This window comes from Heptranchias perlo, chromosome 13 (genome assembly GCF_035084215.1).
Source record: "Heptranchias perlo isolate sHepPer1 chromosome 13, sHepPer1.hap1, whole genome shotgun sequence".
NCBI lineage: Eukaryota > Metazoa > Chordata > Chondrichthyes > Hexanchiformes > Hexanchidae > Heptranchias > Heptranchias perlo.
This window is the reverse complement of record NC_090337.1, coordinates 45864716-45881563: the sequence shown is the minus strand read 5'-3', so window position 1 is coordinate 45881563 and position 16848 is coordinate 45864716. Positions and strand designations below refer to the sequence as shown.

Genomic DNA, 16848 nt, shown 5'->3' with positions numbered 1-16848 from the left:
CTAGTCCTCTAAATTACAAAGGCCAGCATTCCATTAGCCTTTTTGATTATTTTCTGTACCTGTCCATGACATTTTAATGATCTATGTAGATTGGCCCCTAAGTTTCTTTGGACCTCCACTGTTTCGAGGTTTTCACCATTTAGAAAGTACTCTGATCTATCCCTTTTACATCCAAATTGGATGACCTTACACTTGGCTACACTGAAATCCATTTGCCATAGTTTTGCCCATTCACTTAATCTATTAATATCTTTCTGTAATTTTATGCTTCCATCTGCTTACAATGCTGCTTATCTTTGTGTCATCGGCAAACTTGATTATGTGGCTCTCTATCCAGTCATCTAAGTCGTTAATAAATACAATGAATAATTGAGGCCCCAACACAGATCCCTGTGACACACCACTGGTCACATACTGCCAATTTGAGTAGCTGCCCCTTATCCCTACTCTCTGTCTCCTGCTACTCAGCTGATTTCCTAACCAGGTCAATAATTTGCTCTCAATTCCATGAGCTTCAACTTTAGCTAACAGCCTCTTATGAGGGACTTTATCAAATGCCTTCTGGAAATCCATATAAACAACATCCATGGACATTCCCCTACCACTACTTTAGTCACCTCTTCAAAAAATTCAATCAGGTTCATCAGGCATGACCTACCCGTTACAAATCCATGCTGGCTCACTCTGATCAGCTGAAAATTTTCAACGTGTTCAGTCACTCTAGCCTTAATTATAGACTCTAGTAATTTCCCGACAACAGATGTTAGGCTAACTGGTCTATAATTCCCTGGTTTCCCCCCTCACCTTTTTTAAATAGCGGAGTGACTTGTGTAATTTTCCAATCTAATGGAATGGTTCCTGAATAGAGAGAACTTTGGAAGATTATAGTTAGGGCTTCTGCAATGTTCTTACCCACTTCCTTTAAAACCTTGGGATGGAAACCATCTGGTCCTGGGGATTTGTTACTCTTTAGTGCCATGATTTTCTTCATTATTGTTAATTTGCTTACGTTAATTATGGTGAGTCCTCACCATAATTAACGTAAGATAATTATATCTGTCATAAGGTATGCCCAGTGATTAATTCTCCATTGTAGCACAGAGCACGTCAGTGTTTCAAATTGCACCAAACAGCCCAAACTCACCTAGAATTTATACAACTTTGAAGTACACTGTATACATACAACATTAGTGATGAAATAAAAACCATTGACTACTGGGTGCAAAAAATCATTTGTGCACGTTTACTTGCAACAACAGGGATATAATATTTGAAAAAACCTACCTTTGACTAAAAAGCATCATATTGTTTCTCTCCCTTCAATGGCTGGTTAAGAATAATTGAGCTACATTAACCAGATAAGTTTCAAGTTCGAGCCCTGGTTGATACTGACTGAGCCAATCTCAACCAGAACAATAGTAAGAGTGTTATAAGTGAACTCAACTCCATTAGGAGAGGAAATTCAACCATTGTTCCCATTCTGATGACTATCCAGAAATCCCTGCTGTATGTGCAATACATGAATACCGAGTGAGGACAGGATTGGGCATGGTTCAATAGCCTAAAGACAGGCAATATTTGGGCTCACATGTGATGAATGTCCACTTGGGTGAGGTACCATAATTTACCAAGAATTTAACACCTCCAGGAGAGCAGGTGAGAAAATTAGAGGAAAAAAGGCAAAATAAAATTACATGGAATAGGCTGTGCTGTTCATTGGCAGCTCACCTAATTGGGGGGGGGGGGCGTGAATATCAGGTGTCCCCAACACCAGGGTCTCAAGACAAGTGGCCAGGCGGCAGTGACCTGAGGTGGCAGAGGATGTCAATGCCAGAAGCACTGCACCCAGTACTTGGCTGCAATGTCGGAAGAAGTTTAATGACCTCACCAAGCTTGCTAAGGTAAGACTCCTAACTCATATCTCACATTAATCTGTTGAGCTCTGCACACCTGTAACCCCACTACTCACAAGCCTTCCCTCCCCACTTCCCTACACTCTCCTCTAATCACTGTAGCACACTTCACTCCACCTCCTTCTGCTGCTCTCCTTACTATTGCTTCCCGCACTTACCCACACCTCTGCCATCATTCACACAACATCCAGACTATGCTACCCTGACATGTACATTCTCAAGACATGTCACTAGGCTACCACTAACACATTCCCTTCTTTCTCGCAGGACAAGCTGGTGCACAATACCCAGAAGCAGGTGAGGACAGGAGGAATGTGAGCTTACACCCATGTCCTGTCATCACTTCAGAAAGAGGTCCTGAGCATAGATAAACATTTGAAGAAGAAAATTGTTAATGGATATGGAGAAGGAGCAGAAAGATGGGACTGGAGTAGATAGCTCAAGTGTGCAGCTTTTAGTTGCACTGGCATTATGGGCCAAAATGGCTTCCTTCTGAGCTTAATTTTTTATGATTTTTAGAATACTTGTGTGGCACACCCTTGGGCTCTGCTTTAACTCTTTCAAAGCAATCAATGACACATTCTTGACCTTGGGCTTTATGAGGGAGAAATGTTAGCTCAGAAACAATATTTGTAAAGTGCTTGTGTGGCTCAGATTTGATAAAGGAGAGAATCTAGCTCAATAATAGCATTTTTAAAATGTTGAGGTTATTGAGCCTGAAATCCCACAATCCATTAGCAGCAAAAAGCTGACACTTTTCAAAATCATCTTTGATTTATAACTTTCAACCACCACTTTGTTCGTTGTCACTGCCCACTTATCGCACTGCCTGCTGATCCTCTTCAGCGTCCACTCCCACACCTAGTGCCAATTCTGCTCCCTTACCGCAGTGCGAGTACAGCGCATCTGACTGCAATCACCCAGAAAGCTGCACCTAATGAAATATTGCCCAAAAGATCAAAGAGCTGCATTCAAGATATCTAGGAGTTGCATGTGGCAGAAACTGCACACAGTTCTCCAACTGTGGTGTAATGTCTTGTATAGAAGCATCATCACTTACTTCCTTTTGTATCTAGACCACAGGATATTTTTACCAAAACAAAAGATCAGACTAGTTGAATATAGTTATGATGAGAGACTGGTTGGGTTAACATTCCCAGTGCCATAATACTAAATTGGCATCTCGAGTTCACTGACCCAATTAGAAACAGATAGCGTCACTGTTCAAAAACAGTTAAATCTGAATATATTAAAAACATGATTTTTTTTCAGGTGCCTTGATTTGTAAGCATAGTTGATCTTCACAATAGTCCAGTCACAGAACAGGCCTTCAACTGGCAGTTTCTTTCAGTAAGTTCAAACATACATCAGAGGTAATCACCAGAGAGAAATCATCAGCCTGAGCCAAGCCACATGGATAGAATGTGCAGACTGCACTCACTACAATGTCATCAATAGTCTCTGAGTCACTGTTTTTCACTGGCTGGTCCTGGTGCAGAAGCATTGTGCTGGTTTAAGTCTATCAGGTCTATGCGGTTTGGCATCTCCTCCAGAACATCATCATATTTAAATTCCTATGAGCTCTGGACATACATTTTTGAAAAATAAAAGTAACCCTAAACATTGTTGGTTTAGATGGGGTTTAAAATAACAAATATTACAGTTTTTAAAAACAGCCTTTTAAAAAGGATCAGCTATCTGCGTACTTGTGTCAATAAGACATGAAAAAATATGTACAAAGGGTGCATGCCTGAGAGTGAGTACATCTGTAAAGGTGCTTGTTAAAACATGGGTCACTGGTGACCACAAAAATCCAAATTGCTTCTTATCATTCCAGAGCAAATATTTAGGACTTTTGGAAGAGGCAATTCAAAAACTAGCAACTTAGGTGTGTCATAAAGATCCCCATATCAAAAGGTAACACTTAAAAAGCACAGTAAGTTGCACTCTGAATGATAACTGTTGAGTCAGTACAGAGGCTCATGGCGACAAGGTAACAAGCTATTTGGCAATATTTTAATGAAACTACTAAGGTTGAAAAAGAAAAAAAGGCAGATTTTGTTAAATTCTAGAAGAAACATAAAATGTATGTGAAACAGTTAGTAATGTATGGCACAGCTAGTTTTGGTCCAAATCTTCTGGTCAGATACAGTCAGTCATTTATATTTCAGAAAATTCTGCACTGCCTTATGTATACAAACTAATTCAAATAAATACCCCATGTTTGTTGTAGCACTTACCTCAAAAGCTCTGTTGTCCTTATTATATTGGACCACATCCATGAAATTCCCAGCCAATGTCTCCAATAAATAAGCAGAATCCATTTCGGATTTTATTTCAAGTGTTTCACACAACCTGAGAAGGTGAATAGTTTGTGATTTAAAAGAAAAGTATTATAAAATTCTAAAAAAGGAAAGGACACATAATAATATCAATTTATATAAACTTTCCCATTTTGATAAATCATTAATCATTTTTCATGCTAAATGTTCTTTGTGCCTTTCTATTAAATATCTACTAACATTCATTAAAATATTTTATTTCATTTTGATTAAGACTTTATATATTGGTACAGAGACATTCAATGCATAACACCACCAATTCAGAGATTAAATACACTTTAAGTGATCAGTTGGGTGGCTGAGATGCAAGGGGGACATCTAAGCCAAGGGAGTGCAGAGAAGAGTCAGCAGACTGATCCCCAACATCAGAAGACTGAGTTATATGTGAAGACTGGTGAAACTTGAGTTTTTCTGCCTTAAAGAAAGGTGACTGAGAAAGGAACTCAAACACAAATGGCACAGAAAAAGCAAATGTTGACTATTACTTCAAGTTAAATCATGACAGGAGGACAAGAAGGTGCAGGTTCATTGAAATGAAAGGCATATTTACAACTGTCGCCAGGATGTTTATCTTAACACAAAAAATGATCAATATATGGAATGGACTTATGGTTAAGAGAGTGCAGGCAAAACCCCTGGAATCATTGAACAGCTGGACATTGGGATTGATTTATAGTTTCTTTCTGGATGGATGAGCCAGGATGAACTGCAATGTCTTCCACATTTGTATTTATTTTGTGAACTTCAATACCCACTGAGACAAGCCATCTTTTCCTTTTAGGTTTTCATAGGATGGCTAGCAACAGGAATTATGGTGGTAAGTGCACATTCCTGGTATTTTAAGAAAACAACCCATATCATCTGGAACCGATCCTAACTCACTTTGAACTAGTTGAGGGGGTGGGAGGAGAAAATCCACAGTCAAGAAGTATGAGAAAAAGACTAACATATGTGCATGAAGAAGAATGTTAACCAAATAAAAGTTTGGTACACGAATGCACGAAGCATAAAAAATAAAACCAGTAAGTTAGAAGCTTGAGCTTAAAGGGTATGACGTAGTAATCATTATAGAGACTGGGAGTTAAATATTCCAGGCTATAGAAAGGACGAGGAAACTGAGAAAGGAGGGGAGTAGCAATGTTGATAAAAGACACAATTACAGCAGTAGAAAGAAGGAATTTCGGTAAGGGTGATCAGGCAGTGGAAACACTATGAGTAGAGTTAAGGAACAGCAAAGGATGCAAGGTTCTGGTTGGAGTTGTCTACAGATGTCCTGATAGTAATGATGATGTCATGGAGGGATGTCTAAATATGGAGGTTAGGGAAGCACGTAGCAAAAACAATGTGGTTATAATGGGAGATTTTAATTTTCACATAGTCTGGGAGAAGCCGAACAGCTCAAATAATAAAAGCAAAGAATTTCTAAAATGTATTCGGGACAGTCTTCTAGAACAATATGGTTTCGGAGTGATAAGGGAACGTGCTATAGTAGATTTAATGACGAGTAACAATCTAGAATTAGTTAACAATCTGACGGTAAGAGGACATCTTGCAAATAGTGACCATGATATGATTGAATTTGATAATAGATTTGAGACAGAGAAGCATCTGCGGGACCTAACTGATACCATCAGGTCTGCCCAGCCGCTGATCAATGGGCACTCAGTTCCAGAACCCAGCACAAGTGGTGTGGCTGGAGTCCGCCATCAGGATGCTGTCCTCTCTCCTGATGACAGCTCATGTGACCTTTCTAGCTAGCCCCCTCAGATGCCTGCTTAGGTAAGTGTCAGGATACAGAACTAGGTTGCCTATACATTTGCAATGGTGATGAAGGCTGCTGAAGAGTCCTTCTGGGACTCAGAAGCCCTGTGGCCAGGGCTACCTCAGTCCCAAGAGGCTTGTGATACCACAGCACAATCAACCATCACTGTTTGGTGAGTATTTTATGTATATTATATTAGTTAGATTTATTTTATTTTATCATGTGTAAGCATCCATCTTCCATACCTCAATATCAGCTTTTCCAACTAACCATTTCTCTCAGTGTCTAATGCACTTCCTTTACATTCATAATAATCTATGTTGACAATTGATAAAAAATCAGTTATTCGGTGTCCCTATTAATTGAATATTTCAATCAGTGTCAATGATAGTAAAAATGCATTTAATTGGACTTTTGTAGTAAAAAAAAAGCCAGAATTCAGTATCTACATATATTAAAAATGTTACATATATGCACAATTCTTGTGTCAGCTTTTTCCATTATAAATTCCTATGTCCACATTTATAATGGAAACTGCCTATGTAAACTTGTCACACAGTCATTACATCTTCCTACTATTATACTTCAGTTTTGCATTCCCTCTTCCTCAGCCTGTATTGTAGAGAAAGTCCTATGCTAACCAAATTGCCGTAAGTTTTGCTATTTAACTATGAATAATAAAACAAAATCAAAGTAATGTATAAAAATATGGACATGGTGCATGACTTTGAAATGGGTACTGAATTAGGTCTGCACATCCTGATCCAATTATACCCCAACCTCTAGCCTTGCTTCACCTGAAAAATATATTTGGTCTTGACTCCCCCTGTGAAACACCACAGGAGATTAACTAGTATATTATTAAACATCTTGGTATGGAAGTGTAGTCACTGTTGTTTTCTAGCACAACACCACAGAATGCATAATGTCACCATTTATAGCTAACCTACCAGTGCTTTGACGGATGATGTGCTGATAAGCAAGTTTACCAGCTAAGTTATATACACTCAATATTACAGCATCTTCCAAAAATCTGAGCATTACCATGCAGACAAACAAAAATTGAGCTGCATTAAAGAAGGTAGCCGCAGGAGTCAGGACATACGTCATGAGGTATATATAATTACAGCACAAGTCAACTGGCCCTTATTTTCCAGTCTTTTTATGCTGCATTATAACTACTGCCTCATTATTAGATATGACAAACATCTCCAACGTATTTATAATGAGGATGTAGTGGCATTTACTTTGTAAAATGATTAAAAATTTGAAAGTGGCATGATCATATCATCCAAAAGTGTAGCAAATTAATGATTTCAACGTTCCATAGCTGCAGACTCAACTCCTAATTGCAGTTTATGAGGGGTTGTCAGTTCTTAGCCAGGTTATTAGATAAGGCTTTCCACAGGATGAAAACTGATACTCAGTCTTACTTCATGAAAATCAATGGACCAGAATTACACCTATATGTGAGACTGGAGTCTGTGACCTATTTACTGAAAGGGAATTGTACACTGACTGAATGTTCCTTTTTTCAAGGGGGAGGGAGAGATGAGGAAAAACATAACATTTTAATGTTTATCCTTACAGCTACTCGGTTAATTATAACCCAGCAAGTAAACATAAAGGCCCAACAACTGTTTTCTTTTGTATTTACCAGTTAAATCTTGCCTTGGACCTTTTCCTTAAAAGAACTGGCACTTTTACAGCTCTCTAATCACAATCCAATAAAATAACTTCCATACAACTAATGTTCTAAATTGTGACATTACGAAACAGTAGCAGAGAACCAGATCCACATAAAACCACTCTTAGTAAGAAAGGAAACAAGTTTGCTTTCCACATTGGTAATGATAGACTTGTTTTTTTATACATGCACTTCCAATGAAACTTTCAATTGGAGGAAGTGGGGGTGATGTTGTCAAGTCTTTGGAACATTACTACATAAGCAATTGAGACATTGTATTTTTATTTTGGTTGGCACTTCCTAGTTTAATGTTTCCGTTAACAAAGAAGGATTGAATATAGTTAAATATCTGAAGAAGAGGTTCCTAAACTGGGGCGTCCACCCACGTGGATATCGGGTAGGCGCAAGGAGGACAGGATGGCTGAGAAGGAGAGCTACTGATGCAACCTGGCACAACCAGAGGAGTTGCATCAAAAGTCTGAATTACTTTAAATTTTAAAGAAACTGAGCAAATTTAAGTTTAAAGAAAAAGTATACACCATGCAGCTTCGCATAGGGTAATCTCAGCACAGCGATGAGATCCCGTTGATTTCTAGAAGTGGAAGTTGGACCAATCAGAGCTGCTTCCAGTGGATAGTAATCGGTAAATAGTAATTGGAGCAACTTCTAATAGAAATCAGCAAGAATTGAAAAAATCCCGTGCTGTGCTGAGATTGCCGTGTTGAGATCAGCCCACCAAATATTATGTGACCAGAGCTCCAATGCATGGACAAAGGAATATGTTTCTTTCCATAGCCCTCTCCCTCTCAATCTCTCTCTACATTCTCCATGACCTGTTCCCTTATGATTGCTGTGTATTTTTAATATGGCCCGCTCCCTCCTGATCTCTGTGTTTTTTTCTATGAAGCGCCCTCCAACTGCACAGTCTCCCGACATAGGGATGTGAATGATGCAGAAACAAAAAGAAGAGAGAGATAAAACGGAAGAATAGGAATGGGGAGGAAATAGGAAAAGGAATAAAACAGAAATTGAAAAGAAAAAGAGAGAAAAAAAGTAAAGGAAAAGAGATGGGGTCAAGAGAAGCAAAGGAGGAGAAGGTGTACAAAGGAGAAGTGCAAAGAAAGGAGAAGTGAGGGAGGAAAGGACATGGAAGAATCCAGGTTCAATAAACAAATGTCTGACTTTATTTGTGGCCCAGAAAATGAGGAAAGAGAATGAGAGAGAGACAGACATACACACAGAAGTGGATAAGAGGAAAAAAGAATGTTCCTGTTGAGGATCTGTGGGAATGCAAGAGAGACAAGGACCCTCTTGGGGACATCATTAACGAAGGGGAATGAAAGGACAGAGACATGCTATTGGGAGGCATAGGAAAAAGAAACAGAGAAAGGCAGAGATACCCTGCTTGAGGGAGAGTGGAGAGAGAAAACCTATTCAGCACAGTGCAGTTAGAGAGATGAAGGGAAGCCCTATTTTTGGATGAGGGGACATCACTGGCTGTGCTGGGAGCAGAAGGGATAGTAACTGTTAGGACTTAGCAGGCCCTTGTTATAAAATTTTACACCCTCCAACACACCATGGACAACTCTATGAGTTTATGAGTTGTGTAACAGAGAGAGTGACAATATGTAAGGCATAGGATGTTGAGATTCTGTATCTGAGATAAGGATATCACTTTAAGAAGTTATATAAAAGGCGGTATAGCTTTAAGAAATCGTTGACCTCAATTCCCTTTAACAACTCCCAGAATAAAAGGCTGGGAAATGGTTCTGTTGCAGAGGGAATGAGGAGTATGGAAGGAATTGAGAGAGAGATAAGTGGGAAAGTAACACCTATCACTGACTTGTTCATTGCTGCAGGTAAAGACCCCATGTGGGTGAATAAACCTCACTTGTTGTAGGAGCTAGCTTTGTGTGTCAAATTGATTCCTGGGCCTGTGTCAGCTTGTTACAAGTGGTGTCAGGAGTGGGATCTTAGCACTCTGAGAAAGACCAAGACCCACCATCATGGAGGAAATGCTGAAAGCATTCATACAGGTCACATTGGCACAACAGGAGTAGACTAACAAAATTCTGGAACTCTAAGAAGAAATGAATTGGATCCTGACAGTGAAAGATGAGGCATTAAAGCAAGCATCAGAGAAGGTGGAGAGAAAGCAGTTGGTGAATGGTGAGATAGCTGCAGGACCTGAGATGGATAATTGCAAAATGAAGTGGAAAATGTGGTGTTTTCTGCTCCAGAGGACTGAGCAGAATGAGAAGAAACCATAGTCTGAGACCATGCACTCAACTAAAGAGGAGGAAAAAGTGGAGATGGTATGTGGAGACCTTCAAAGACAGCCAAGCAGAGGATGGGGAAAAGCCAGGGGTTACATGTGAAGTGCCTGTTGAAGCTTCTTGAGCAAATGGTATGGAAAAGGTTCAGACAGAATGTGAGGAGGCCATAGATGCCACTCCTGCAGAGGCTGCTGAGAAGATGGGAGTGGAGCAAGTTGCTGGATGCAGAGAGACCATCAAAATCACTCCAGCAGTGGAAGCGACTGAGGTTGTACGTGGTGAAGAGGTCACTGCAGTCAGTCCAGTGGCGGTGGCAGTAGAAGAGAGTAAGACTGTGCATGAAGACAAAGGTGATATTGAAATTAAAAAGCAGGAAGAGATTGAAAGAACTGATGAAGAGCAGAGAATGAAAGGATAAGTAGTTGAAACATTGATTCCAGCAACTGAAATTATAGAGCAAGAGCCAAGTATTGAATGAATATGCAACGAAACAATTGGAACCACCATAACTGAGGTTGTAAACAAGGTGGAAACAGAAATAATTGGGGCTATTTGCATGACTTCACATTTGTCACCACAATCAGTGCAGCTTGAGGGAAACAAAGAGGAAACCCAAATTGAACTCAGGCAAGAAACAGATGTGGCTGTACCTAAACAATGTAAAGACACTGAAAGGGCTGATAAGGCACAAAGAGGATGATGTGGAGTTATCCATTGGAGTGACTGATAAACCTGTAATCAAGTTGGAGTATCCTGGAGATTGAGCCTCCACTAAAACTTCAATTGAAGGATGCAAAGAAGAATCAGCTCCTCAGACCAAATAAAGATGAAAACAAGAGAAAGGTGGAGACAGATTCCTCTGGGGCCAGAGGGACAAAGTGCAAGGGTAAAGCCAGCAGGAGGGCCAGATGGACCAAATCAAGGGGCAGATGCAATCAGCAGGCATTGAGTGGAGAGAGCGACAGTTGCTCCAAGATAGAGGATGAAACCAAGCCCTCATGGCCGAAGAAAGCAGTGCCACTGCTAGTCATCCCACAGACGGTGGCTGAGGAGCAGCAGCTGAAGCTGGAGTTAATGAGAAACAAGTTCCAATGTAAGAATATTGGAAATAGGGAAAAAATTGACACCTTTTTCTTAAAGCTACTAATCATCATGCTGTGCTGCATATTTTGCTGAGTGTGTGGCTAATCCGAGGGTCTTAAAGGAAGTGGCAACAGAGATAGTGGATGCATTGGTTGTAATCTTCCAAAATTCACTAGATTCCGGAAAGGTCCCAGCGGATTGGAAAACCGCAAATGTAATGCCCCTATTCAAGAAAGGAGGGAGACAGAAAGCAGGCCAATTAGCCTAACATCTGTCATTGGGAAAATGCTAGAATCGATATTAAGGAAGTAGTAGCAGGACATTTAGAGACTCACAATAAAATCAAGGAGAGTCAACATGGTTTTATGAAAGGGAAATTGTGTTTGACAAATTTATTAGAGTTCTTTGAGGCAGTAACGAGCAGGGTGGATAAAAGGGAACCAGTAGATGTAGTGTATTTGGATTTCCAAAAGGCATTTGATAAGGTGCCACATAAAAGGTCACTGCACAGGTAAGAGCTCATGGATAGAGGATTGGCTAACTAGCAGAAAACAGAGTCGGGATTAAAGGGTCATTTTCAGGATGGCAATCTGTAACGAGTGGGGTGCTGCAGGGATCAGTGCTGGGGCCTCAACTATTTACAATCTATATCAATGACTTGGATGAAGGAAGCGAGTGTACTGTGGCCAAATTTGCTGCTGATACAAAGATAGATGGAAACGTAAGTTGTGAGGAGGATGTAAAGTGTTTGCAAAGGGATACAGACAGGTTAAGCGAGTGGGCAAAAATTTGGCAGATGGAATATAATGTGGGAAAGTGTGAAGTCATCCACTTTGGTAGGAAGAATGAAAATGCAAAATATTATATAAATGGAGTAAGACTGCAGAATGCTGTGGTACAGAGGGATTTGGGTGTCCTCATACATGAAACACAAAGTTATCATACAGATACTTAGACAAGTTGAGTGAGTGGGCAAATACATGGCAGATGCAGTATGTGGATAAATGTGAAGTTATCCACTTCGGAAGGAAAAACAGAAAGGCAGAGTATTATTTAAATGGTGATAGATCGGGGAATGTTGATGTACAAAGGGACCTGGATGTGACTGAAAGCAAACATGCAGGTGCAACAAGCAGTTAGGAAGGCAAATGGTAAGTTGGCCTTCATTGCAAGAGGATTTGAGTACAGGAGCAAGGATGTCTTACTGCAGTTATAAAGGGCCTTAATGAGACCACACCTGGAGTATTGTGTGCAGTTTTGGTCTCCTTACCTAAGAAAGGATATACTAGCCATAGAGGGAGTGCAGCGAAGGTTCACCAGACTGATCCCTGGGATGGCAGGACTGTCCTATGAGGAGAGATTGGGTTGACTCGGCCTGTATTCACTCGAGTTTAGAAGAATGAGGGGGGATCTCATTGAAACGTATAAAATTCTGAAAGGGCTAGACAGACTGGATGCAGGGAGGATGTTTCCCCTGGCTGGGGGTCCAGAACGAGGGGTCACAGTCTCAGGATACGGGGTAGGACATTTAGGACTGAGATGAGGAGAAACTTCTTCACTCAGAGTCGTGAACCTGCGGAATTCTCTACCACAGAAGGCTGTGGAGTCTAAGTCACTGAATATATTTAAGAATGAGATAGATAGATGTCTAGACACAAAAGGCATCAAGGGGAATGGGAGAGCAGGAAAATGGTATTGAGATAGAAGATCAGCCATGATCATATTGAATGGCGGATCAGGCTCGAAGGGCCAAATGGTCTATTCCTGCTCCTATTTTCTGTGTTTCTATGTGCAGCAGGTAATTGGGAAGGCAAATGGAATATTGGCCTTTATTTTAAGGGGGATGGAGTATAAAAGCAGGGAAGTCTTGCTACAACTGTACAGGGTGCTGGTGAGACCACACCTAGAGTACTGCGTACAGTTTTGGTCCCCTTATTTAAGGAAGGATATACTTGCATTGGAGGCGGTTCAGAGAAGGTTCACTAGTTGATTCTGGGTATGGAAGGGTTTCCTTATGATAAAAGATTGAGCCGGTTGGGCCTATACTCACTGGAATTTGGAAGAATGAGAGGAGATCTTATTGAAACATATAAGATTCTGAGGGGGCTTGACAGGGTAAATGCTGAGAGGATGTTTCCCCTCATAGGGGAATCTAGAACTAGGAGGCATAGTCTTAGAATAAAGGGTCACCTATTTAAGGCAGAGATGAGGAGAAATTTCATCTGAGAGTTGTGAACCTTTGGAATTCTTTGCCCCAAAGAGCGGTGGAGGCTGAGTCATTGAATATATTCAAGGCTGAGTTAGACAAATTTTTGATCAACAAGGGAGTTAAAGGATATGGGAAACAGCAGGAAAGTGGAGTTGAGGCCAGAATCAGATTAGCCATGGTCTCATTGAATGGTGGAGCAGGCTCGAAGGGCCAAATGGCCTGCTCCTGCTCCTATCTCTTATGTTCTTATATTTTGCTGTATTGTAAACTGTTAATCTTTGACTAGTGACTGATCCCTGTCACTGTCCCTGCTAGACACAGCAGTTATGTGATAGAGGAACAATGACCCAAAAAGCAGAACAATAATAGCAACAAGACCAGGGCCTTGAAAAGGCTCTTGTGATTTAATGAACAATGTTAAAACAAGCTGACCATCTTGAATTCTTTGAAAAATAACTTCATTAATCCATAAGAGTCTTGTGTTGTTCCATATATAGTGAGTTTCCCGCCAGGAAGGCATAAAAACCCAAAGTCTTTTGAGCTCTGGGCAGAGGAATCAGCAAAGACCAGCAGCTGTTGAAAGAATATTTAGCTGTCCGACGACAACACTACAGTCAGAAGAACACCCGACTATCAGAAGGTTACCTCACAGTGGGAAACCTCGGAAGGACCACATTGCCAACTTAATTACGACCTCTACCCAGAGATCAAACGGGGTAATATTATTTTGATCTTTATTGTCTAAATATTTGATCATTTTTACATGTTTGATTTGACTATTAATAAATGAAACATTGATTACCAATTGGTGTCACCTCCGAATCTGTTACACCAATCTCTAAAACCCGCAGGATGGGCTCCACAGCCACCAACAGAATTTGTTTGTGATGTTATGGGATCGCGTGCCAGTGCAAGCAGTGGAGAGTTCCACGTCTACAGACATCTATGTCAAAGGGAGTACATGAGGGAGGAATTCAAGGAGAAAAAGTCCAGAGATATAACAGCAACAGAGATTGTTAATCAGTGGAAAGAGAAAAAGAAGCCTGCTCCAAACCAGGAAGCAGTTCAGATGGATACTCCTTGTTCCCTCAGGGCTATCTGAGGCTCCTGAGGACTATGCTATATCATGGAATCCAGCTGCCAGCAGTTTTTTGAGAGTACATTGACTACATGGACAATTATGGAATGAAGTGTGAAGGCATTTATAGGGGATCAGGTACCAAATCAAAAGTTGATGAACTGAAAGTTGTGTATGATCGTGAAGAGTCTCCCAATCTGGAGGATTATGATGCAAACACTGTGGCCAGCCTATTGAAAAAATCTCCATGAGCTGCCTGAAAATGTTCTAGCCAAGGAACTCATGAGGATGCACGTGGAAAAGAGAGGATGAAAAAGTCCAGGAATGCTAGCATCTACTAAAGGAACTGCCTGTCTCCAATTACCACCTCCTCTTGGCTTATCATCCATATGGTCCATGCCACTGAAGAAGAAACTGAAACAAAAATGAATATCCAGAATATTTCCATGGTTCTTAACCCTACTGTTCAGATCAGTAATTGTGTACTGTACCTGTTTTTCACTCATTACTGTCTTCAGCTCTTTGCCATGACAGCCTTGCCTGAAACACGAGCATTAAGGAAGAAATTTGTCGGCAGGAATTTCTGTTTATGCCTGCTTGCAGGTCCCTGCAAGCAATTTAAGGACTTCTCCAAAGAGGAGAGGTTGTGGGAGAGGCAGTGAATTTTAACAGCACTAAGCACGTGAAGCAAAAAGAGAGGCATATGAAACAAAGCTTGCCCAGGCCTGTTATTGATGGCAAGTTCCTCCTGAGGCACTCACTAAGACTATGGCCTTGTAAGCACCCCACAGCTGCATTATATGGTCTCTTGTTAGAATACCAAGGAGTAGTATGGGACTGCAACTGTAGAAGGATATTACCAGAAACTTTCTCATACTTTTATTGCCCTGACTAAGCAGACACCTTACCATCCAGAAGAATTGACCACTGAAGGTGGATGGGGCACTATAGCTTCAGCTGCTGTTAAATGTGCACTATGAGGGTACAAGTCACAAACTCAACTACATCTGTGGAGCAGAGTTTGTAAAGGTTCAGCATAAGCCACCTTAGACATGAAGGCGTGTGTGGAAGGAAGAAGGAATTGAGGGATAAGAGGTAGGTGGGAAAGGAATACCTACCACTATCTTCATCACTGCAAGTAAAGACCCCACGTAGGTGAGTAAACCTCACCTGTTCTAGGATCTTGTCTGTGTGTCTAATTGACCACTGGGTCCTGGGCCTGCATCAGCTTGTTACAGTTGTAAAAAAAAAATGGGGTATATTACAGTGCAGTAATCTCATTATGAAATTCACTCATGGTTGTGATTTATGACGTCAGGTAAATCCCTCTCTCAGTTGGAGTGGTGTGGTTTCTAAAATGACTCAAAGGCTCATAGTAGATACATGAATGTTCAGAGAGCATAGCAGCAGTAAAAACTAAGCTGTCCATTCCAACAGAAAAGTCATATCTGCAGCCATTGAACATACAATGCAAGAAAGGAGGGCTTAGATGCTCCTTGCTATTCTAAACAAAAATTTTAAAAAGGATATGATATTTTAGAGAAGGAGAAGGCGATGAGCCTGCAAGAAAAGAATCAGATGGAGAATTGTCATCGAGTGGTTTAAGCAGTTCAGAACTCAACTGAGGCAAAAATTTATTGATATCCTGGAAAACAGGTTTTTTTTAACAACTTGGATCTCCTTCCCAAGACAATCCTAGCAGCTGTTTACTGTTGTAAACTACATGAATTGGATAAACACTTGAAGGGAAAACATTTACAGGGCTTTAGGGAAAGGGCAGGGGAATGGGACTAATTGGATAGCTCTTTCAAAGAGCCGGCACAAGCATGATGGGCTGAATGGCCTCCTCCTGTGCTGTACCTACTATGACATATACTCCCCATTTGAAAATGGACATTTCTTGATTGGGGAAAGGTGAAACATTTCTGCTCAAATTGAGATCATGGCAGAAACTTTAATGAAGAAACACTGCCCTCAAATGGAATAACAAAAAATTTCACTTAGCAGAAACATGGGCAGATATCCGAGTTCTGTGGTCATAAGTGCAGTTTGATTATCCACAAACTCTTTGCTGGCATTGGCAGCCCCAGTGGGCACGTGAACTTAGACATAGAGGGCAGAATTTTGAGGTCCTGTACCACTGGCAGGGCCTTGCACCTAATCAGAAACTCTCAGATGTACTGCAATTCCCTGATACACTCAAAAGGCTCAAAAAATTCCATCCAAAGAGTCAATAGGTTATTTGATCCTTGAAAGCAGCATTGCTGAGGCCAATCATGTTCTTTATGTCCACATGCATTCCCAAAAGTTACAGGATAGCAATCAGGAGAAGGAATTCTCATCCTCGTGTTCAAATCCCTCCATGGCCTCACCCCTCCTTATCCCTGTGACCTCTGTACATCCTTCACCCCACCCCCCCCCGCACCATCTTTTTACCCCACCATTGGCAGCCGTGCCTTTAGCTGCCTAGGCCCTAAGTGCTAGAATTCTCTCCCCCA

General features: G+C 40.9%; 1 protein-coding gene across 1 annotated transcript in view; it reads right to left on the bottom strand.

Moving 5' to 3' along the window:
• prss59 (serine protease 59, putative) overlaps positions 1 to 16848 on the bottom strand; it is a 50722-nt gene that overhangs the window by 20601 nt on the left and 13273 nt on the right. The window contains exon 6 of the mRNA XM_067994738.1: positions 4154 to 4268. Coding sequence (XP_067850839.1) covers positions 4154 to 4268 — 115 coding nt within the window. The remainder of the gene's footprint in view (positions 1 to 4153; positions 4269 to 16848) is intronic.